Source organism: Bufo bufo, chromosome 1 (genome assembly GCF_905171765.1).
Source record: "Bufo bufo chromosome 1, aBufBuf1.1, whole genome shotgun sequence".
NCBI classification, from domain to species: domain Eukaryota; kingdom Metazoa; phylum Chordata; class Amphibia; order Anura; family Bufonidae; genus Bufo; species Bufo bufo.
Genome location: NC_053389.1, coordinates 821,029,875 through 821,053,814, shown reverse-complemented (window position 1 = coordinate 821,053,814; position 23,940 = coordinate 821,029,875). Strand labels below are relative to the sequence as shown.

Sequence of the window (23,940 nt, the reverse complement as noted above, 5' to 3'; positions counted from 1 at the left end):
TTGAACTCTTCTTTCAAATTTATTTTTTTCTGAGTGGATTTTGGTTAACCCAAGTAGTTGAAAACATACTCTTCTAAAGCCCCATACACGGCTAAGTTTTTGGTTTTACTTCTCTGGATATTAGCTCTATTGCCATAAACTATTACTTGATTGTCAAGTACAACAAATACATAAAATTATACATATTTCTGAATAGTGTCCTGTACGGCTTTCTTGATGTCTTTATTCCTCAGACTGTAGATAATAGGATTGACCAATGGAGTAAACACAGTATACAACAGGGATAGGATTTTATTCATGTCTGATGTTCCATTTGTTGGAAGAATATAAATGCTAAATATCGTCCAGTAAAATATGGAGACCACAATGAGGTGGGAGCTACAGGTGGAGAAGGCTTTCTGTCTACTGATATTAGATGGGATCTGTAAGATGGCACGGGCAATATTCACATAAGAGACAACAATTATTATGCTGGGAATAATGAGAAATGGAATACATAGTAAAGACATTTGTAGTTTCATAGGAAATGTATCAGAACAGGAAAGTTTCAGCAAAGGAAGAATATCACAGAACAAATGGTCAATGACATTTAGTTCACAGAAATATAGCCTTGACAGTGTTAAAATATCTATGAATGCCATGAAAAAGCTGACTGACCAAAAGAACACAACCAACGTCACACAATATGTGTTTGTCATAATAGAGCTGTAACGGAGGGGCTTACAGATGGCCACATACCTGTCATAAGACATCACTGTGAGGAGGAGACATTCTGATGTTTCTATAGCACAGAAGAAAAAAACTTGTGTCATACAGCCAATCAAAGTAATGGTTTCCCCATGATTCAGCAGAGTGTGGAGCATTTTGGGAGTAATATCTGAGGTTAACATGATGTCACTGATGGACAGTTGTGAGATAAAGAAGTACATTGGAGTGTTCAGGTTTATGCTGGTGGACACCAGGGTGATGGTTAGGAGATTTCCACATACTGTGACCCAGAATACTACAAAAAACAGACAGAAGAGTACAATTCTTAGCAATAAGCTGCCTTGAAATCCCAAGAGGAAAAACTCTTTGAAATTAGTCAGATTCTCAATCTGCAAAAATAACATCAAATTAATGTTTGCTCACAGGAAACCCAAGCTAATAATTATATATAGAGATATGGGAACTGAAGTAGTTTGTGTCCTCTACAAGGTTCTATGGCTTTAAAGGGCTGTCTCATAAATCAATTTACTTATGCAAAATGTAGCATTATCTTATTGGAAGCATTCTACAAATGCTCTGTTGTCTAGATATTGCAGTCACGTCCTTATTATGGAACCTCCTGGTGTTCTTTTGATTTCCAGAATTAATAATGTGTCTAGTGGTGGTCATAAATAATCATAAGCACAATATCATCACCTAGAATCTCTAATACAAGGGCAGTGAAGAGATTTTCTTTGCAATTTTGTCTGTTTTAGATAATTTACAGTATCATTGTTTATAAGTGAAAAAAAAAAATAATATTCAATGTTTTTCTTCACCATATTATACCAATTTTCCAAAGCTGGGATTGATTCAGAGAGCCAAACCCTTTAATCATAAACCGAACCAAAAAGCCTACTTTTGGAGACAATGACTAAAAGAGAGGTGTCTCCTAGGATTGCGCACTCAGGAGAGATGGAGTCGACCAACTTTTATTACATTGAGCTCAAGGTTCCGGAATATTATGACAACTCAACATGATTTGACATGCAAAAGGTCTGCTTTGGCTTCATAACATCTAGGGTATTTGGGTCCCTAGCACCAAATTTAAATACAAAAAAAGCTTGCATAATAAAGTTTGTGAATTATATAAAATGGTACCAAATGGTGATCTTTACTTCTTAAGACCATTCCTCAATTTTTAAAAATTAGCATTCATTGTGTCCCAACAATTTCCCCAAGTGCATGTTTCCATGATTTTCTATTAAAGTCTTGTGAACTGTTTAACTATCAAAAAGATACAAAACGTGAATCAGATATTTAGAATTATTTTTTCCATTACACAATGGAATAAATATTTTCATATTTTAATTTAACAGGTGTTTTGGGATGGTGATGCCTATGTTTTTTTATTTTTTAATTGTTCATTTTTATTTAAATTTTGGGAAATTTTATGTACTGTGTATATATATATATATATATATATATAAAAGGAAAAAAAATTTCATCACCGAAAAAACAAACTGTGACAACAATGCCGGTGCTATGTCCTAGGGCATAAGCCAGTAGCCCAATGTATAAATAGAAAAATGGACAGCACTCCAGGGTAATAAAATGTATAAAAATGTATTCACCCATGTGGAACAAAATAGCAGCAGTGACGTTTTTAGCTCATCCATAGAACCTTCCTCAACGTCGCTGCTGCTATTTTGTTGCACATGGTTGAATACATTTTTATACATTTTATTACCCTGGAGTGCTGTCCATTTTTCTATATACAATCCTGATCAAAAGTTTAAGACCACTTAAATAATGGCAAAAAATCATATTTAGCATGGCTGGATCTTAACAAAGGTTCCAAGTAGAGCTTCAACATGCAACAAGAAGAAATGAGAGTGAGACAAAACATTTCTTGAGCCTTCAATTTAATGAAAACAATGAATAAACTGAAACAGGCTGTTTTTCAGCTGATCAAAAGTTTAGGACTACATGCCTTTAAAAGGCCAAATCTGTGCAAAGATGTGGATTCATTGTCATTTTCTGCCAGGTAGTCACACGTTGTGATGGCAAAGGCAAAAAAAACTCTCCCTTTTTGAACGTGGTCGGGTTGTTGAACTGCATAAGCAGGGTCTCTCACAGCGTGCCATCGCTGCTGAGGTGGGACGCAGTAAGACAGTCATTTGGAATTTCTTAAATTCTTAAATGATCCTGAGGGTTATGGAACAAAAAAGTCAAGTGAAAGACCCAAAAAAATTCCATCAGCACTGAGCCGGAGGATCCAATTGGCTGTCCGTTAAGACACTGGACGATCCTCGACCCAAATTAAGGCCCTTACTGGTGCTGACTGCAGCCCCATAACCATCAGACAGCATCTGAGACTGAAGGGCTTCAAAAACAAAAAACGTCTTCAAAGACCTCGTCTCCTTGAACGCCACAGAACTGCTCGTTTGGACTTTGCAAGAGAGCACCAAACATAAGACATTCAAAGGTGGAAGAAAGTTTTATTCTCTGATAAGAAAAAATGTAACCTTGATGGTCCTGATGGTTTCCAACATTACTGGCATGACAAGCAGATCCCACCTGAGATGTTTTCTGCGCGCCACAGTGGAGGGGGCGCCATAAGGGTCTGGGGTGCTTTTTCCTTCAGTGGAACAATGGAGCTTCACAAAGTGCAGGGGCGTCAAACGGCCGCTGGCTATGTCCAGATGTTGCAGAGAGCATTCTTCATGACTGAGGGCCCTCGTCTGTGTGGTAACGACTGGGTTTTTCAACAGGACAACGCTACAGTACACAATACAAAACTACTTCCGGGAGAATAACATCACTCTTTTGGCCCATCCTGCGTGTTCCCCTGATCTAAATCCAATTGAGAACCTTTGGGGTTAGATGGCAAGGGAAGTTTACAAAAATGGACAACAGTTCCAGACAGTAGATGGCCTTCGTGCGCCGTATTCACCACTTGGAGAAATGTTCCCACTCACCTCATGGAAACGCTTGCATCAAGCATGCCGAAACAAATTTTTGAAGTGATCAACAATAACGGCGGAGCTACTCATTACTGAGTTCATGTTTGGAAGTTAGATTTCTGTTTTGGGGGGGTTTAGTTTTTTTTGGAGGTGTGGTCCAAAACTTTTGATCAGCTGAAAAACAGCTTGTTTCAGTTCATTCGTTGTTTACATTAAATTGAATGCTCAAAAAATGTTTTGTCTCACTCCCATTTCTTCTTGTTGCATGTTGAAGCTCTACTTGGAACCTTGTTAAGATCCAGCCATGCTAAATATAATTTTTTGCCATTTTTCAAGTGGTCTTAAACTTTTGATCAGGACTGTGTATATATATATATATATATATATATATACTTTCCAAAGAACGAGGCAGCACTTCCAGATTTCGGTGGCAGGGTGAAGACCCCAAAAACTTTATTCCCAGCAATGTTTCGGCCTACTCAATGAGGCCTTTGTCAAGTTTTTGGAGTCTTCACCCTGCCACCGAAATCTGGAAGTGCTGCCTCGTTCTTTGGAAAGTACATATCGTGGAGGAGAAGCCGACCTCTGTGAGGAATTGCACCCTGTGCACACTGTCTGACTGTGCTGCTGCGGTATTTGTTATTTTTTATATATATATATATATATATATATACAGTACAGACCAAAATTTTGGACACACCTTCTCATTCAAAGAGTTTTCTTTATTTTCATGACTATGAAGGCATCAAAACTATGAATTAACACATGTGGAATTATATACATAACAAACAAGTGTGAAACAACTGAAAATATGTCATATTCTAGGTTCTTCAAAGTAGCCACCTTTTGCTTTGATTAGTGCTTTGCACACTCTTGGCATTCTCTTGATGAGCTTCAAGAGGTAGTCCTCTGAAATGGTCTTCCAACAGTCTTGAAGGAGTTCCCAGAGATGCTTAGCACTTGTTGGCCCTTTTGCCTTCACTCTGCGGTCCAGCTCACCCCAAACCATCTCGATTGGGTTCAGGTCCGGTGACTGTGGAGGCCAGGTCATCTGGCGCAGCACCCCATCACTCTCCTTCATGGTCAAATAGCCCTTACTTTCAAAGTTTTCCCAATTTTTCGGCTGACTGACTGACCTTCATTTCTTAAAGTAATGATGGCCACTCGATTTTCTTTACTTAGCTGCTTTTTTCTTGCCATAATACAAATTCTAACAGTCTATTCAGTAGGACTATCATCTGTGTATCCACCTGACTTCTCCTCAACGCAACTGATGGTCCCAACCCCATTTATAAGGCAAGAGATCCCACTTATTAAACCTGACAGGGCACACCTGTGAAGTGAAAACCATTTCAGGGGACTACCTCTTGAAGCTCATCAAGAGAATGCCAAGAGTATGTAAAGCAGTAATCAAAGCAAAAGGTGGCTACTTTGAAGAATCTAGAATATGACATATTTTCAGTTGTTTCACACTTGTTTGTTATGTATATAATTCCACATGTGTTAATTCATAGTTTTGATGCCTTCAGTGTGAATCTACAATTTTCATAGTCATGAAAATAAAGAAAACTCTTAGAATGAGAAGGTGTGTCCAAACTTTTGGTCTGTACTGTATATATATATATATATAAAATTTATTTTTGTAATTTTTTAAAACTATTTTGTAGCTCTCGGAGAACGTGAACTTGTAATAATCAGATTGACTTTTCCAAACTGAAAGATTTTATACATTACTTTGTGCAAAATTCAGAATATTTAAATCCAGTGCTGCCACCTACAGGCCACCAATGGATCTACCTGTAACAGGCCTGGTAGCCTTGTACAGACTCAGGTCTATTACCAATAAGTAATGTCTTACCTGATCCCAGTGAGTGAAAGCCATTCCGTCCAAGAGAGTGTGGAGTGTTTTCCCGGGTTTTCCGCCTTCATATGCCATGGTTTCATTTGACCATGGCATCTGAGGGGTTCATGTTTGTGATTGGCATTATTATTCGATGCCTGTGATTAGCCCTTGGTGCCTGCTGTGAGAAACAGCAGGCACAGAAAGCTATAGGTCTCGGTCCACTCTGGATCAGGTGCCATCTTTAAAAAAAAAAAACTTCCGGCATATATGTACAGTGGATCTTGTCAAGAGGTTTTGGAAATACTTACAAATTTGTGAGAGTCATTTTTAAGTTGTCGTGCTTGAAAGAAAAAATCCATGATGTAAGATGTCCCCACTTCTAAATATAAACCCATTGTGCTGTGGGACCTGACTTAAGCCCTCTCATCGTACAGGTACAGCACACTGATTGGGCGGGTGAAAGAGCTGTGCCCGCCCGATCAGCGGCAGGGGCCTGGCAGTTACTGACAGCCGAGCCCCTGCTGTATACACCGGCATCTGTGAAAATACTGATGCTGGTGCTTTAACTCTCAGTGTGCCACGTCAGCTCTGACGGCGTCATGTATGGCGTGACTGGAGAGAGGAGGCTCCCTCCCCATCTCCAATGGGTCTCCGCTCTGCGGTGACAGGGATCCGATGACTGAGAAGGCAACCTGATGCCTTCCACAGGAATCAAGACTGCCTTCTACGGAAGCTTCTTGTGAGCCCCCTGGGTCTCACAGGCAAGAAGGCTTCAGTTTATTACACTGGTATTATATTGACAGCCAATGCATTACAATACACATGTATTATAATGAATGGTAGAGGGGATCAGACACCCAAATGTTGAAGTCCTACAGTGGGACAAGAAAAAGTTTGAAAAAGTAAAATAAAAAACTGTTTTGCATAATAAAAAAATTAAAGTTCCAAGTAAAAAAGCACCCTTTTCCCATAATAAAGTCATATAAAATTGTAAAAAATAGGAATTTTTTTTTATAAAAATGGACATACAGTGGATATAAAAATTCTACACACCCTTGTTAAAATGTCAGGTTTCTGTGATGTAAAAAAAATGAGACAAAGATAAATCATTTCAGAACTTTTTCCACCTTTAATGTGACCTATAAACTGTACAACTCAATTGAAAAAAAAAACTGAAATCTTTTAGGTGTAGGGAAGAAAAAAAAAAAAAAACTAAATTAATGTGGTTGCATAAGTGTGCACACCCTCTTATAACTGGGGATGTAGCTGTGTTCCGAATTAAGCAATCACATTCAAAATCATGTTAAATAGGAGTCAGCATACACCTGCCATCATTTAAAGTGCCTCTGATTAACCCCAAATAAAGTTCAGCTGCTCTAGTTGGTCTTTCCTGAAATTTTCTTAGTCGCATCCCACAGCAAAAGCCATGGTCCACAGAGAGCTTCCAAAACATCAGAGGGATCTCATTGTTAAAAGGTATCAGTCAGGAGAAGGGTACAAAAGAATTTCCAAGGCATTAGATATACCATGGAACACAGTGAAGACAGTCATCGTCAAGTGGTGAAAATATGGCCAAACAGTGACATTACCAAGAACTGGACGTAACTCCAAAATTTATGAAAAGACGAGAAGAAAACTGGTCTGGAGGCTACTAAGGGGCCTACAGCAACATTAAAGGAGCTGCAGGAATATCTGGCAAGTACTGGCTGTGTGGTACATGTGACAACAATCTCCCGTATTCTTCATATGTCTGGGCTATGGGGTAGAGTCAAGTGGCAAGACGAAAGAACGAAGAAAAACATCCAAGCCGGGCTACATTTTGCAAAAACAAATCTGAAGTCTGCCAAAAGCATGTGGGAAAAGGTGTTATGGTCTGATGAAACCAAGGTTGAACTTTTTGGCCAAAAACAACATTGCACATCACCAAAAGAACACCATACCCACAGTGAAGCATGGTGGTGGCAGCATCATGCCAAGGGGCTGTTTTTCTTCAGCTGGAACTGGTGCCTTAGTTAAGCTAGAGGGAATTATGAACAGTTCCAAATACCAGTCAATATTGGCACAAAACCTTCAGGCTTCTGCTAGAAAGCTGAACATGAAGAGGAACTTCATCTTTCAGCATGACGACCCAAAGCATACATCCAAATCAACAAAGGAATGGCTTCACCAGAGGAAGATTAAAGTTTTGGAATGGCCCAGCCAGAGCCCAGACCTGAATCCGATTGAAAATCTGTGGGGTCATCTGAAGAGGGCTGTGCACAGGAGATGACCTAGCAATCTGACAGATTTGGAGTGTTTTTGCAAAGAAGAGTGGGCAAATCTTGCCAAGTCAAAATGTGCCATGCTGATAGACTCATACCAAAAAAGACTGAGTGCTGCAATAAAAATCAAAAGATGCTTCATCAAAGTATTAGTTTAGGGGTGTGCACACTTATGCAACCATATTATTTTATTTTTATATTTTTTATTTCCTCTACCTAAAAGATTTCAGTTTGTTTTTCAATTGAGTTGTACAGTTTATAGGTTACATTAAAGGTGGAAAAAGTTCTGAAATGATTTATCTTTGTCTCATTTTTTTACATCACAGAAACCTGACATTTTAACAGGGATGTGTAGATTTTTTATATCCACTGTATTAGGAATTTCCGCATCCGTATCAACCGTCTATATGAAAATTATGACATGATCCACCCTGTCAGAAGAAAGCCCTAAAAAAATATATAAAATTGGTGCCAATACTTTTGATCACCTTGCCTCACAAAAAGTGTAATGCCAAGCGATCAAAAGGTCGTAAGTACCAATCAAACCATCATCTCATCACAAAAAATGAGTCCTTACCTAAGACAATCCAAATTTTTTTTTTTTTAAATGGCTCTCAGAAGATGGCAACACAAAAACAAGATGTTTTTCCTTTCAAAAATACTTTTACTGTATAAAAGTAACAAAAATAATAGACATCGCTGCATCCGTAACAACCTTCAGGTGAATGCTGTAAAATATAAAAATAAAAACTGTGCCTAAACAGCCATTTTTTTTGATCAACAAGTGATCAAAAAGCCGTATGTACCAAAATCGTACCAATCAAACCATCATTTCATCCCGGAAAAATTAGTCCCTACCTAAGACAATCACCAGAAAAATAAAAAAAAATATGGCTCTCAGAAAATGGCAACACAAAAGCAAGATTTTATTCTTTTCAAGAATCCTTTTACTGTGTAATAAAAAATAAAAAAATTGACATATTATGTATTTCCGCGTTTGTAACAATCTTCTCTATATAATAATATTACATGATCTACCCTGTCAGGTGAGTGCTATAGAAATAAATAAATAAAAACTCTGCCAGAACCGTCATTTTTTTGTCACCTCATCTTAGAAAATGCATAATATTGAGTGATCAAAAAGTCATATGTACCCCAAAATGGTTCTAATTAAAACATTACCACATCCCGCAAAAAAAATAAACCATCACATAAGACAATCGCCCAAAAAATATAAAACAATAGCCCCCTTAAACCAATCCATCAATATCTGCGCTGCAAAAACCATATGGAGCTCCCTCCCTTCTGTGCTCTTACAGCAGTTTACCACCACATATGGGGCGTTGCCGTATTCAGGAGAAAATGGGTAATAAATTATTGGGTGCTTTTTATCCTGTTACCACTTGGGAAAATAAAACATTTAGCACTAAACCAACATTTTATTGGAGGAAATTAAACTTTTCATTTTCACGGCCAACTGTTTCTAAATTAGGTAAAACGCCTATGGAGTCAAAGTGCTCAGTACACCACTTAATATTATCTTTTCGGGGTGTAGTTTCCAAAATGGTGTCACTTTTTGAGAGTTTCCACTGTAGGGGTACGTCAGGGTCTCTTCAAATACAAAATGAAGCCCAAAAACCATTGTAGCAAGATCTGCCTCCAAAATCTGCCTTTCCTTCTGACCACTTCCACGTGCCAGTAGAGCAGTTTATCACCACATAGGGGGTATTTCTGTAAACTGCAGTATCAAAATAATGCATACTGAGGTTTATTTTGCTGTTAACCCTTGCTGTTTTGCAAGAAAAAAATAACATTAGCAACCGGCAAAAAAGTAAAATTTTTAAATATTACCCCCATTTTCCTTAAATTGTGGAACAACTCAAGGGTTAACAAGTTTGTAGCATCAGTTTTGAATAATTTGAGGGGTGTGGTTTCTAAAATATCATTTATGGGTGGTTACTATTACATAAGCCCCTCACAATCATTTTATAACTGAATTGCTTAAAAAATAGTTTTGGAAATTTTCAGGAAAATTTGAAAAAATGCTTCTATAATTCTAAGCCCTCCAACGCCCTAAAAAAATAAAATGACATTTACAAAATTATGCTAACATAAAATACACATATGGAAAATGTTGATTGAAAATTATTCTATTAGGTATTACTATCTGTCTAAAAAGTAGAGAAATTCAAATTTAGAAAATTTTGAATTTTTGCAAAGTTTTGGTAAATTTGGGATTTTTTAAAATAAATAAAGGTAAAATATATGGACTCAAATTTACCACTGTCATGAACTACAATGTGTCACAAGAAAACAGTCTCAGAATGGCCTGGATAAGTAAAAGTGATACATGTCCGATTTGTAAAAAAAATGGCCTGGGCAGGAGGGTGAAACCAGGACTGGGTTAGAAGGGGTTAAATATAGTTTGCTAATTATTCAGCAAAATATTCTCACCACCTTGGAAAAGCTGTGGAATTCAGTTTACACCCCTCTTAACACAAAGTACCACTTTATCCTATTAACTTTTTTGAATTCAATCCAACATGTATTCAAAGCTTTAAACATTGAAAATCCCTAAAAAGTGATGCCGGTTATTAATAGTGGCTTCTTTTCATTGGTGCTGGACACATTACGTGGATTTTTTGAGAGGGAATTAAAGAAACAGCAGGTGGAATCATAACAATTGGATCTGGACAAAGGAGCATTTTCTTTTCAGATCAATACAATTAAAAATTGTCATGTTTTATGTAATATTTTATTGTGGGACGATCCATTCAAACAAACATTTTCTGTGTTCGATATGAAAGTGACTCTAAATGCCTCATTCAAAAGGTGAAAAAGGTCGTGGAGGATGATGGCCACTAATACAAAAGAAGATGAAATAATTCCTCCATATTATGTGGATGTTTTGACATTGTGTGGAATCTGGAGCAATTATTATAAAGTTATATATCTGCTTCCACCATCTTCTTACATTCCTGAAGACATTGATTATATATTTAGACAATAAGAAAGTTAGCAAAAATGTAAGTCAATTTTTCAATTTTTAAATTATAAAGATCAGGAATTACTGTCGGTACTTGCATCAGGTACTTCCATGTTCCTGCATCAATCTTCTCCTGCTAAAGAAAATGTATTTGTTCAGCTATGAGGTATGAGGAGGGAAACCATCACCTTGATGGGAAATCTTCATCAGTTTGATCAGTTCCTGTAACATGATGTGATATAATCTGATACATCAACATTTACTTACAGAGCAAAAACTATAGCACAACATCTTAGGCACAAATATATCCTGTGCTCTTAATACTGTGGAGATTTTGCCTTTGTCTTTAGTGTCTCCTGGGTTCCAGTCCAAGGAGGACACTAAGAAAAAAATTTGTAGTAATTAATGGCTAATTCTGGAGATGCTGCAAGTCATAAATGCAAATAATATACTCAAAGGTGTTATTGTTATCTTGTAAAATCAAGAATAGTGATCAGCGAACCCGGACCGCCACGTTTGGGACCGTACAAGATATTTTGGTGTTTGGGTACCGTTTGGTGCAATAGTCTATGTCCGGGTTCGCTTTTCTTAGTTTAAACAAAGCTTGCTGAAAGGCTGCAATGCAGCCAATCGACAAGCGATTAAGCTGTGGGCACTTGGAAGCCATCACAGTCATGCCTAGTATTGGCATGGCTGTGAGTGGCCAGCGCACCATGTGACCATGCATGCATAAATGCTGGATCACATGGTGCTCCACCATTCTACTCTGACTAGTGTAGGGACAGGATGCAGCTGCAGGCAGGGAGAGGGTTAAGCCTTTAATTATTTAGAAAAAAGTGTGCTGGTGACCTGTAGGCATTATTGAGGGGTGCATTACAGCTCCTCTGCACCAGTGAGACAGAAATACCATACTTAATCCTGCTATTCAGTCTGAAAAAACACTGTAGTTTCCACAATCACAGGGAAATATAATAGTTAATCAGCCGGTTAATTGGGGCAGCGAGACATACCAACTTTTTTGGGGGGGCTAAACACCTCTTTTGCATCTGTGAAACGGATATACTGTACAATTGTTCGTCTGTCAGCCAATTTTGTGGGTGACCGTAACAAAATGAGGAGAGAATCAACTAGGGGATGTGGCTGTGGTTGTGGTGCTGCTGGTGTTGGTAGTGGTGGAGCTCCTGCTGCAGGGAGATGATGTTGTTAATCTGTGCCAGCTATGTCTGTACCAGCTATGTGCCCAAATAAAACACCTTCCTCTGGTGCACGCAGGCAACAGGACATTCTGCGTCATTTTGTAGGCCCGAATACCGTTCTAAGAATGGTGAGGCCAGAACAAGTAGAGATGGTAGTAGATTGGATGGCTGAGAGCACCTCCAGTTCCTTCACATTGTCTTCCATCAGGTCCACTGGTGAAAGCGCAGAGTTGGCACTGGCGGCCCACGGACATCTGTCTTTCACTTCAACCCCTTGCACATCAGCCAAGCAGTTATGCAGCAGACTTATGCTTTTTGATGACTCTGCTGGCAGGGTTTTCATGGGACATCCACCTATGCCTGCTCCTGAAGTGGAAGAAATTGAGTGCACTGATGCCCAAGAACATATTTTTGAGGATGATGACGTGGGAAAACCACTGTAGCACATCTCTGATGACGATGAGGAAACACAGGTGTCAACTACTGCGACTTTCTGCAGTGTGCAGACCGGCCAGGAGGGCAGGAGTGAGGAGTGGGTGGAAGATGATTTGGAGGATGATAAGGTCCTAGACCTCACATGGCATCCAGGTCATGCCAGTGATGTGTGCAGTTTGGAGGAAAAAGTGTTGGTCACTCAGCATCAGCTTCCCAGCAAAAGACACCTGCTACTGCTCAACCCGCCAAGAGACATAGCACACCAAAGCCAGTGCAAAGGAGTTCCCTGGCGTGGCAGTTCTTCAGGCAATATGCTGACGACAGGACACGGGTGGTTTGTTTGCGGTGCAGTCAGAACCTGAAGCAAGGCATAAATGTTTTAAAAGTGGGGGGTTGAGTCAGCACAACCTGCCTGCAGGTGCAGATCACTATGGCGAAATACATATACAAACGGAAAATGCAAATGTGATCGCACACTGCATCCAGCACTCTGCCCTCCATGCTGGATGAGACATTGGTTTATATTTTGGCCAAAGCATAGTAAGCCACTCACCGCGTCAAGGTCGTCTCAATTGAGTGGTCCCTAACTCTTGTTCCTACCTGTTCATGGGCCATGACAGCCACATAAAATCCAGGGAATGCAGGTCAGCATGCAAGCCAAGTACACTTTGCTTGTAACCCCGTCCGGTGCCATTACAGCTTTCATCGGATCCAGGGATGCAAGTACCAACATGCATGCTGAACCCACCATATACTTCTCCTGGAGCCAGATGGCTAATGGTAGGTTCTATATAAGCAGACTCAGTTTTATACTGACTTTAAAACCAGCCTCCAGGACAGATTGACTGGTCAGGTGTGCTTGACTCAAAGGAGATCGCCACGCCTCCAATATATGCTACAAAGAAAAAATGTGGGGGGTTGAGTCAGCACAACCTGCCTGCAGGTGCAGATCACTATGGCGAAATACATATACAAACGGAAAATGCAAATGTGATCGCACACTGCATCCAGCACTCTGCCCTCCATGCTGGATGAGACATTGGTTTATATTTTGGCCAAAGCATAGTAAGCCACTCACCGCGTCAAGGTCGTCTCAATTGAGTGGTCCCTAACTCTTGTTCCTACCTGTTCATGGGCCATGACAGCCACATAAAATCCAGGGAATGCAGGTCAGCATGCAAGCCAAGTACACTTTGCTTGTAACCCCGTCCGGTGCCATTACAGCTTTCATCGGATCCAGGGATGCAAGTACCAACATGCATGCTGAACCCACCATATACTTCTCCAGATGGCTAATGGTAGGTTCTATATAAGCAGACTCAGTTTTATACTGACTTTAAAACCAGCCTCCAGGACAGATTGACTGGTCAGGTGTGCTTGACTCAAAGGAGATCGCCACGCCTCCAATATATGCTACAAAGAAAAAAAGTGGGGGGTTGAGTCAGCACAACCTGCCTGCAGGTGCAGATCACTATGGCGAAATACATATACAAACGGAAAATGCAAATGTGATCGCACACTGCATCCAGCACTCTGCCCTCCATGCTGGATGAGACATTGGTTTATATTTTGGCCAAAGCATAGTAAGCCACTCACCGCGTCAAGGTCGTCTCAATTGAGTGGTCCCTAACTCTTGTTCCTACCTGTTCATGGGCCATGACAGCCACATAAAATCCAGGGAATGCAGGTCAGCATGCAAGCCAAGTACACTTTGCTTGTAACCCCGTCCGGTGCCATTACAGCTTTCATCGGATCCAGGGATGCAAGTACCAACATGCATGCTGAACCCACCATATACTTCTCCTGGAGCCAGATGGCTAATGGTAGGTTCTATATAAGCAGACTCAGTTTTATACTGACTTTAAAACCAGCCTCCAGGACAGATTGACTGGTCAGGTGTGCTTGACTCAAAGGAGATCGCCACGCCTCCAATATATGCTACAAAGAAAAAAAGTGGGGGGTTGAGTCAGCACAACCTGCCTGCAGGTGCAGATCACTATGGCGAAAAACATATACAAACGGCAAATGTGATCGCACACTGCATCCAGCACTCTGCCCTCCATGCTGGATGAGACATTGGTTTATATTTTGGCCAAATCATAGTAAGCCACTCACCGCGTCAAGGTCGTCTCAATTGAGTGGTCCCTAACTCTTGTTCCTACCTGTTCATGGGCCATGACAACCACATAAAATCCAGGGAATGCAGGTCAGCATGCAAGCCAAGTACACTTTGCTTGTAACCCTGTCCGGTGCCATTACAGCTTTCATCGGATCCAGGGATGCAAGTACCAACATGCATGCTGAACCCACCATATACTTCTCCTGGAGCCAGATGGCTAATGGTAGGTTCTATATAAGCAGACTCAGTTTTATACTGACTTTAAAACCAGCCTCCAGGACAGATTGACTGGTCAGGTGTGCTTGACTCAAAGGAGATCGCCACGCCTCCAATACATACTACAAAGAAAAAAAGTGGGGGGTTGAGTCAGCACAACCTGCCTGCAGGTGCAGATCACTATGGCGAAATACATATACAAACGGAAAATGCAAATGTGATCGCACACTGCATCCAGCACTCTGCCCTCCATGCTGGATGAGACATTGGTTTATATTTTGGCCAAAGCATAGTAAGCCACTCACCGCGTCAAGGTCGTCTCAATTGAGTGGTCCCTAACTCTTGTTCCTACCTGTTCATGGGCCATGACAGCCACATAAAATCCAGGGAATGCAGGTCAGCATGCAAGCCAAGTACACTTTGCTTGTAACCCCGTCCGGTGCCATTACAGCTTTCATCGGATCCAGGGATGCAAGTACCAACATGCATGCTGAACCCACCATATACTTCTCCTGGAGCCAGATGGCTAATGGTAGGTTCTATATAAGCAGACTCAGTTTTATACTGACTTTAAAACCAGCCTCCAGGACAGATTGACTGGTCAGGTGTGCTTGACTCAAAGGAGATCGCCACGCCTCCAATATATGCTACAAAGAAAAAAAGTGGGGGGTTGAGTCAGCACAACCTGCCTGCAGGTGCAGATCACTATGGCGAAAAACATATACAAACGGCAAATGTGATCGCACACTGCATCCAGCACTCTGCCCTCCATGCTGGATGAGACATTGGTTTATATTTTGGCCAAATCATAGTAAGCCACTCACCGCGTCAAGGTCGTCTCAATTGAGTGGTCCCTAACTCTTGTTCCTACCTGTTCATGGGCCATGACAACCACATAAAATCCAGGGAATGCAGGTCAGCATGCAAGCCAAGTACACTTTGCTTGTAACCCTGTCCGGTGCCATTACAGCTTTCATCGGATCCAGGGATGCAAGTACCAACATGCATGCTGAACCCACCATATACTTCTCCTGGAGCCAGATGGCTAATGGTAGGTTCTATATAAGCAGACTCAGTTTTATACTGACTTTAAAACCAGCCTCCAGGACAGATTGACTGGTCAGGTGTGCTTGACTCAAAGGAGATCGCCACGCCTCCAATACATACTACAAAGAAAAAAAGTGGGGGGTTGAGTCAGCACAACCTGCCTGCAGGTGCAGATCACTATGGCGAAATACATATACAAACGGAAAATGCAAATGTGATCGCACACTGCATCCAGCACTCTGCCCTCCATGCTGGATGAGACATTGGTTTATATTTTGGCCAAAGCATAGTAAGCCACTCACCGCGTCAAGGTCGTCTCAATTGAGTGGTCCCTAACTCTTGTTCCTACCTGTTCATGGGCCATGACAGCCACATAAAATCCAGGGAATGCAGGTCAGCATGCAAGCCAAGTACACTTTGCTTGTAACCCCGTCCGGTGCCATTACAGCTTTCATCGGATCCAGGGATGCAAGTACCAACATGCATGCTGAACCTGCATTCCCTGGATTTTATGTGGCTGTCATGGCCCATGAACAGGTAGGAACAAGAGTTAGGGACCACTCAATTGAGACGACCTTGACGCGGTGAGTGGCTTACTATGCTTTGGCCAAAATATAAACCAATGTCTCATCCAGCATGGAGGGCAGAGTGCTGGATGCAGTGTGCGATCACATTTGCATTTTCCGTTTGTATATGTATTTCGCCATAGTGATCTGCACCTGCAGGCAGGTTGTGCTGACTCAACCCCCCACTTTTTTTCTTTGTAGCATATATTGGAGGCGTGGCGATCTCCTTTGAGTCAAGCACACCTGACCAGTCAATCTGTCCTGGAGGCTGGTTTTAAAGTCAGTATAAAACTGAGTCTGCTTATATAGAACCTACCATTAGCCATCTGGCTCCAGGAGAAGTATATGGTGGGTTCAGCATGCATGTTGGTACTTGCATCCCTGGATCCGATGAAAGCTGTAATGGCACCGGACGGGGTTACAAGCAAAGTGTACTTGGCTTGCATGCTGACCTGCATTCCCTGGATTTTATGTGGCTGTCATGGCCCATGAACAGGTAGGAACAAGAGTTAGGGACCACTCAATTGAGACGACCTTGACGCGGTGAGTGGCTTACTATGCTTTGGCCAAAATATAAACCAATGTCTCATCCAGCATAAATGTTTTAAACCTGAGCACCACCTGCATGACCATGCATCTAACCACAAAGCAAAAGCTACAGTGGAGTAGACACTTCAAGAACCAGGGGGAAACGACAGCAGGCTGTTCTGAAACAAATATGTTTGGGAGAAAGACCCCACACTGCACAGGAGCTGTGGGTGAGCATGGAAGAACCGACCGATGAGTGGTTGGTTCCTCAAGCCCAGCCTGGTGGTGTGCAACAATAGGCAAAAACTCGTAGCAGCTCTGGGCCTAGCCGGTTTGACGCACATCCCTTACCTGGCGCATATACTAAACTTAGTGGTGCAGAGGTTCTTGAAGAATCACCCCGATATGTCAGAGCTGCTGCAGAAAGTGTTGGCCGTCTGTGCAGGCTTTTGGCATTCTCACCCTGCTGCTGCTCACCTATCTGCGCTGCACACTGGTAAGTCGCCCTGCAGAACAGCAACATTTCACCACCAACGAGTGGGCCTCAATGCGGGACTTGTGTGCTGTGTTGCGATGCTTTGAGTACTCCACCAACATGGCCAACGGTGATGACGCCATCATCAGCCTTACGATGCCACTTCTATGTCTCCTTGAAAAAACGCTTCAGGCGATGATGGATGAGGATGTGGCACAGAAGGAAGAGGAGGAGGAACAGGGATCATTGCCATGGTTATCAGGCCAGTCATCCACATGTGGCTCAGAGGGTGGCTTCCTGCACCAACAGTGGCCACGTACCCAACTGTCCAGCTATGGCACAATTTTGGAGGGTGAGGTAAATGATAATGATAAGGAGGAGGAACCCCATTCACAGTAGGGTGTCACCCAAATCAGCTCAAGGACATCACTGGAGCGTGGCTGGGGGGATACAGAGGACACAGACGATACACCTCCCAACAAGGACAGCTTGTTGTTGCCTCTAGGCAGCCTGGCACACATAAGCGACTACATGCTGCAGTGCCTGCATAACGACTGCCGAGTTGCCCACATTCTTACCATTGCTGATTACTGGGTGGCCACCCTGCTAGATCCCCGCAACAAGGACAACGTGCAGTCCTTACTTCTGTGACGTGATCGAAAGACACGCGAGTACAAGTGAACACTGGTAGAGGCACTACTGATAGCATTCCCACCTGACAGCAGGGGCTCAGTGGAAGCACGAGGCGAAGATGGAGGAGGAAGTCGCCAACGCAGCAAGGGCACTGTCAGCACCTCGGAAGCGAAGATTAGCATGGCCAAAATGTGGAAAAGCTTTGTCTGCATGCCATAATATACAGCACCACCATCTGATACGGACCGTCTTAGCAGTAGGCAGCAATTTAGCAACATGGTGGAACACTACGTGTCCATACGTCTGTACGTACTGACTGATGGGTCTGCCCCATTTAACTTCTGGGTCTCCAAATTGGGCATATGGCCTGAGCTTGCCCTTTACACCTTGGGGGTGCTGGCCTGCCCTGCGGCAAGTGCATTGTCCGAACGTGTGATTACACGGCAGGAAGGGGGGGTGATCACTGACAGGCGCATCCGCCTGTCTACAGCCAGTGTCACATACAGGGGGCAAGGGAAAGTGCAAACTGGCTCCACACACACCTCTGTCCCTGCCTACTTGCACTTACCCGTCCTAAAAAGGGACAAGCCGAAGGGTCAAAACCGGGGGGAACAGAAACCAGACCAAAAGGAGTAAACAAAGGGAGTCCAAATGCCAAGCGAGAGTTGATACCAGGAGATATGTAAAGATCCAAGAAGAATACAAAACCGTATTACAAAACACGAGCCAAGATTCCACACCTAGACCAGGAGACCACAGGAATGATAACCTGGCTGAGGACCTAAATCACAGGCAACCTGTGGCCAGCAGGTTGCCTGTTTAAATAGAGGAGAGAAATGGTCATATTGCCCTGGAGACGAGGATGCAGTGCGCGTCCTCGCTCCGAACTATTCACAGGGCGCCGGCGGCAAAGCAGAAGCGGACCGCATGGTCGGCGCCCCGTGACAGTACCCCCCCTTCCACGAGGGGCCACCAGACCCAAAATAGCTGGATATGACTTCTCTGGATGATCACTATGACATATTTTAATCAAACTAGTAGCATGGATCCTATTAACCGGCACCCAGGACCTCTCCTCGAGTCCATAACCCTTCCAGTGCACCAGGTACTGCAACGAGTTTCGAACTCTCCTGACATCAATGATTCTAGATATAATAAACTCATTTTGACCGTCCACCAGTATCAGAGGAGGAACTGATTGCGACGGAAAAAACGGTGAAACACATTTCTTGAGCAATGATTTGTGAAATACATTGTGAATACGAAATGACTCTGGCAGCTTCAACCTAAATGATACGGGGTAATAATGTCAAGAATTTCATATAGTCCAACAAATCGCGGCGCAAACTTCCTAGAAGACACTTTTAATGGCAAATTTTTGGTGAACAACCAAACCTTCTCCCCCACCATAAAATCCACCCCTCTGGAACTTCTCCTATTGGCTTTGATTTTTTTAATCTCCTGAGCAATTTCCAGGTTCGACCAAACCTGAACCCAGACTGTGCACAGTTCTGACGTTACCCTATCAGCTTAAGGGTTAAGTGAGGAAGCAGATGAGCAAGAATTAAATCGAGGATTGAAACCAAAGTTACAGAAAAACGGAGATACTCTAGTGGAAGAGTTTACCCGGTTATTGATGGCGAACTCCGCCAAAGGAAGAAATTTCAACCACAATTGCTGATTGTCAGAGATGTAAGATCTTAAAAATTGTTCCACAGCCTAATTAAGGCGTTCGGTTTGTCCATTGGTCTCAGGATGAAAAGCTGATGAAAAGGACAATGATATCTCACATCTTTGACAAAAGGCTCTCCAAAATTTTAATGCGAACTGGACACCCCTATCAGATACTATGTTCTCTGGAACTCCATGCAGTCATATCACATGCTCAATAAAAACAGAAGCCAGAGTCTTGGAATTCGGGAGCTTGGCCAAAGGAATAAAGTATACCATTGTACTGAACCTATCGACCAATACCCAAACCACTGACTTACCCTCAGAGGGTGGCAAGTCAGTGATGAAATCCATAGAAATATGTGACCAGGGTTTCCTAGGAATGGGTAGCGGATGTAACTCAACAGCAGGACGAGTTCTAAGCGTCTTGGATCTAGCACATACCTCGCAACCAGAGACATACGACTTGACATCATCCAGCAGCCGGAGACAAAAATGCCCAGGAACAAATAACTTATCTGAGGGTATCTGCGCCAGAACTCGGTATTGTACTGTCTCAATAGCAGTCGCAAGATCCGAGGACAATGCTGCCACAATGATATTAGGTGGTAAGACGGGTTCAGGAGGAGTGTCAGGAGGTTGAAAAGCACAAAAACTTCGAGACAAAGCGTCAGCCTTAACGTTCTTACTTCCAGGCCTAAAAGTAATAGAGAAGTTAAAACTAGTAAAGAATAACGCCCACCTGGCTTAGCGAGGATTCAGACGTTTAGCAGATTCAAGAAACAATACATTTTTATGGTCAGTGAGAACAGTGATGCAATGTTTGGCTGTTAAATAATATGTGACATAATATTAATTGGTATTTATTATAAAGTATGTATTACACTACACAGTGACATCATTTATAGTAATACACTTGGAAATGGGAGGTCTGTTTGGAAACGTCAAGAACTATATTTGAAGTCTACCATATATGACAATGTATAAGCCCATACATTAGTAAAGACACGCCTGTAACTATGGTATAAATGACTGACAGGGACAGACAAGGGGTGGTTTACTTACACTCACTCTCATGTCTGTTGGGGGTTGTTGGTTGCTGGAGAAGATGAAGGGAAGACACATGGAGCTTGATAAGAGGATTCCTGACCTTCAACAATGATACTTCAAGGACTACCAACATTTACTCATGGACAATATATTAAGACTTTTCCTAACCTATTTCTGTAAGTAATCAACTCTTATAAAGACTAAAAATAAATCACACTATTCAATTTTTATATAACTCTTATTGAATCCCGGTGATGAGTCCTCCAGGTGTTCTTTACTCCAAACAAGCATACACTAGAATTGGAGAGGATTACCAAATCAGGTTGATACATTTTTCATACATAAATATAGACAGACTTATTACATTTGGCGAGCTAGTGCAATACCTATACATATTTAAACTTGAAGAGGGAGAGGAGAGAACTCAAAAAGAAATATCAAGCTTTAATAAATCGGAGAATATAAGAGAAACTTCTGAAGGAGGACAACAAGTGCCAGACGTACCAAGACGTGCTGATGATAGAAGCCCAGCCTTGAATCTACTGAGGTTGTGAGTATGGAAATAATACATTCTATTGCTGATAAGAGTAGATTACAATTTACGTTAAAGCCTAGTAAAAGTATGATTTGCAAAATATATGGTTTGATTTATATGCAGAATATAAAAAGGAAAACAAGAAAAAAGACTACTGTAAGCGTATTTTAGTCAGAAAAGAGACAGAGATAATAAGGAATATTTTCCATATGGTAAAGGTCTTTCACAGACTATTGTCAGATAATTGTATTAGTGAAGTTACAACCACAGATGCTGCGATCTGTAAAGATGCATCAATTGAGAGTGGAAATGGCAATGAAGTAGAGGAAAGTAATCTCAGCAGAATAAGATAAAACACATATGTATGATCTCTGATGAAGGTGTCCATAACCTTATAGATGAGGAAGGCTCAGTACAACAAGAGAAGACATTGCAGATCTCTGCTAATGGTGACCTTGTGTCAGTAGACAATGACAAGTCTATACACCAGCAAACAATGCATATTAAAGATGCAATATTAAATTATAATATATTAAATTATGCAAAATACCAAAGGATTGTTTATTTGTGGTCCACAAATAAAGTATTCCAGGTTAAAATGTGCATTACAAAATATTCATATGTATATAGTATGTGCCATGTGAGCATGTATGAATGCTATTCTAAGACTGAGCATAAAAATATGAGTTAGAAATTAATACATTAGTTAAAACATAGTCATATTATTTATAATGACTTGTTAGATATATTTTAGGATTATACACATTATGTTAAGAATAAGGATAATTTTCAGGCCTTATAATAGTAATGTGACACATATGTCCAAGAAGACACTTGATCCTATCGTTACAGGTTAAATGTTCTATAACATTATAAGTTATATTAAGTTAAATATTTGATGATCCAGTATATAGAATCATAAAGATTCATAGGTACATTTTTCTATGTAATTTACAAATGTTTTATGATAATATTTTTATGGGAATTACTTCCTATAAGATTGTTTGTTTTGGTTTTCAAAAGTGGTTTTATTTATTTATACTGATGATTTATTATTGATACTCCACACACACATACACAACTATATCCTTATATACAACTATATCCCCATATACAGGAAAATGTTATATATTTTATACATGATGGTAATTTATTGTTCTTAATGTGAATAAATATTATGTGTGTGTGTATATATATATCTCCTCAAACTGAACATTTGTAAGAATTTCAGGATTCTTAGTTTACTTTATGGTAAAACACTCATGTTTTGTTTATACAGGAGTGATGGTAACAGATTGTCAAGACATACATATGTCTCTCAAGAGTTAAAGTCTAAGAATAAAAGTAAAATTTAGTTAATTTGAGTCAATAAGTGTTGGTATATGGAAGAAAGTATGCAAATACAAGTGCATAATGAAATATTATGAAGTTATCTATTGTGCAATTGTATGAATCATCTAAACAGGATATGTGAGTATGGCATACATGAACTACATGGTGATCATGGAGTTATTGTAATTACTATTTGGGATATTGTATTCTAGAGAGGTTCTAAATATAAAATGAGTTAAATCCTGGATCAGTGATAGGAATTGAAAGATTAATGATCATTTAAATATAAAGGTCAACTATATTGGAAAGCATTTCAGCTGTAGGAATTATGTTAATACATATTTGTTGCTTTTCTAAACAAAGGTTTATATGTACAGTTATATTTTAAAGAAGAAGAATACAATATTTAATAGAGTAATATATCATATCTCATGCAGAATATTACTTAATTAGAAAAGGTAAAGATTTGGTTTTATTGTAGAAAGAAAAATTTTGTGTGATCAATTAAATTAATCAATATAATTTTTATTCATAAAAAATTCCCAAAACATACACAAAGATATATGACTGAAGGAATAAAGATACAAATGCTACTCTTACATAAAGGATTTGGTATTTGGATAATATTTTCAATAATACATAAACATCTATATTATGTTGAAATATAATATGGTAGTAAATTAATGGTATGGTACACTGTGATAATATAGGTTAGCTATAATCACCAACTTTGGTGTAGTAATAAGAAAGAAGAAGATATCTTCAATCAAGACTAAAGTCAACAGGAAATTTAATGTTTTCTAGAGACTGTGATATTCATGAAGTCTATAAGCATAAATACTGATGTGCACAGAGTCCCAGGAAAAGACTTGGAGGTAAGCAAATCTGTGTTATTCTGGGAAAAGGTGTGAAAATAGGGGGCACTGGAGAGTGTCCCAAGACAAGGGTGAAGAGTATCTGAAGCACACCTGTCCATAGACATCTCCAGAGGTAAATTTCATAAAAAGAAAATTCTGTCCACACAGAAAGGAGGTCTGTGACAGAAGGACTAGCATCCAAAATGGACAATTGAGCTCAAGAAGAGCGAGTGCTGAAGAGCTTCAGTAAGTGATTTAGAGTTATAATAGTTGGGGTTCAAGAAGTGAGTTATTTAGCGCCTATGGGCCTAGGATGTTAGTTTTTTTCTAATAAAGCTGTTCCATTGGATTGCCATAAAAACCTCTGTGAAGTTCAGGAATCTGCTACTTGTGATACTAAAGATATCTTGTTAAAGGACTACATTTATTTTACTTGATTGGCAACAATCATGCTGAGAGCGTGAAATTCTTCATATGAGGCTAAATGGACAGTTACTCTAAGTTCTGTATAATGTTCTACCATGTTAAACCTGGTAA

At 40.6% G+C, this 23,940-nt stretch overlaps 1 protein-coding gene across 1 annotated transcript; it reads right to left on the bottom strand.

Annotated features, from left to right (window-relative positions):
• Positions 1-176: 176 nt before the first annotated feature.
• LOC120989465 (olfactory receptor 1500-like) lies at positions 177-23,926 on the bottom strand. The gene is made up of 4 exons (XM_040417585.1): positions 23,837-23,926; positions 22,524-22,546; positions 20,074-20,326; positions 177-1,097 (listed from the first exon to the last, which is right to left on the bottom strand). Exons 1-4 carry the CDS (start codon positions 23,924-23,926, stop codon positions 177-179), a joined length of 1,287 nt encoding a protein of 428 aa, XP_040273519.1.
• Between the last annotated feature and the right edge of the window lie 14 nt (positions 23,927-23,940).

Coding starts and splice junctions, on each gene's coding strand:
- LOC120989465 (XM_040417585.1), bottom strand. CDS start 23,926: ATGGTAGAACATTATACAGAACTTAGAGTAACTGTCCATTTAGCCTCA. Junction 22,547..23,836: donor GCATGATTGTTGCCAATCAA/GTAAAATAAATG, acceptor TTTTATTCTTAG/ACTTTAACTCTTGAGAGACA. Junction 20,327..22,523: donor TTAACTCTTGAGAGACATAT/GTATGTCTTGAC, acceptor TATTACTTTTAG/GCCTGGAAGTAAGAACGTTA.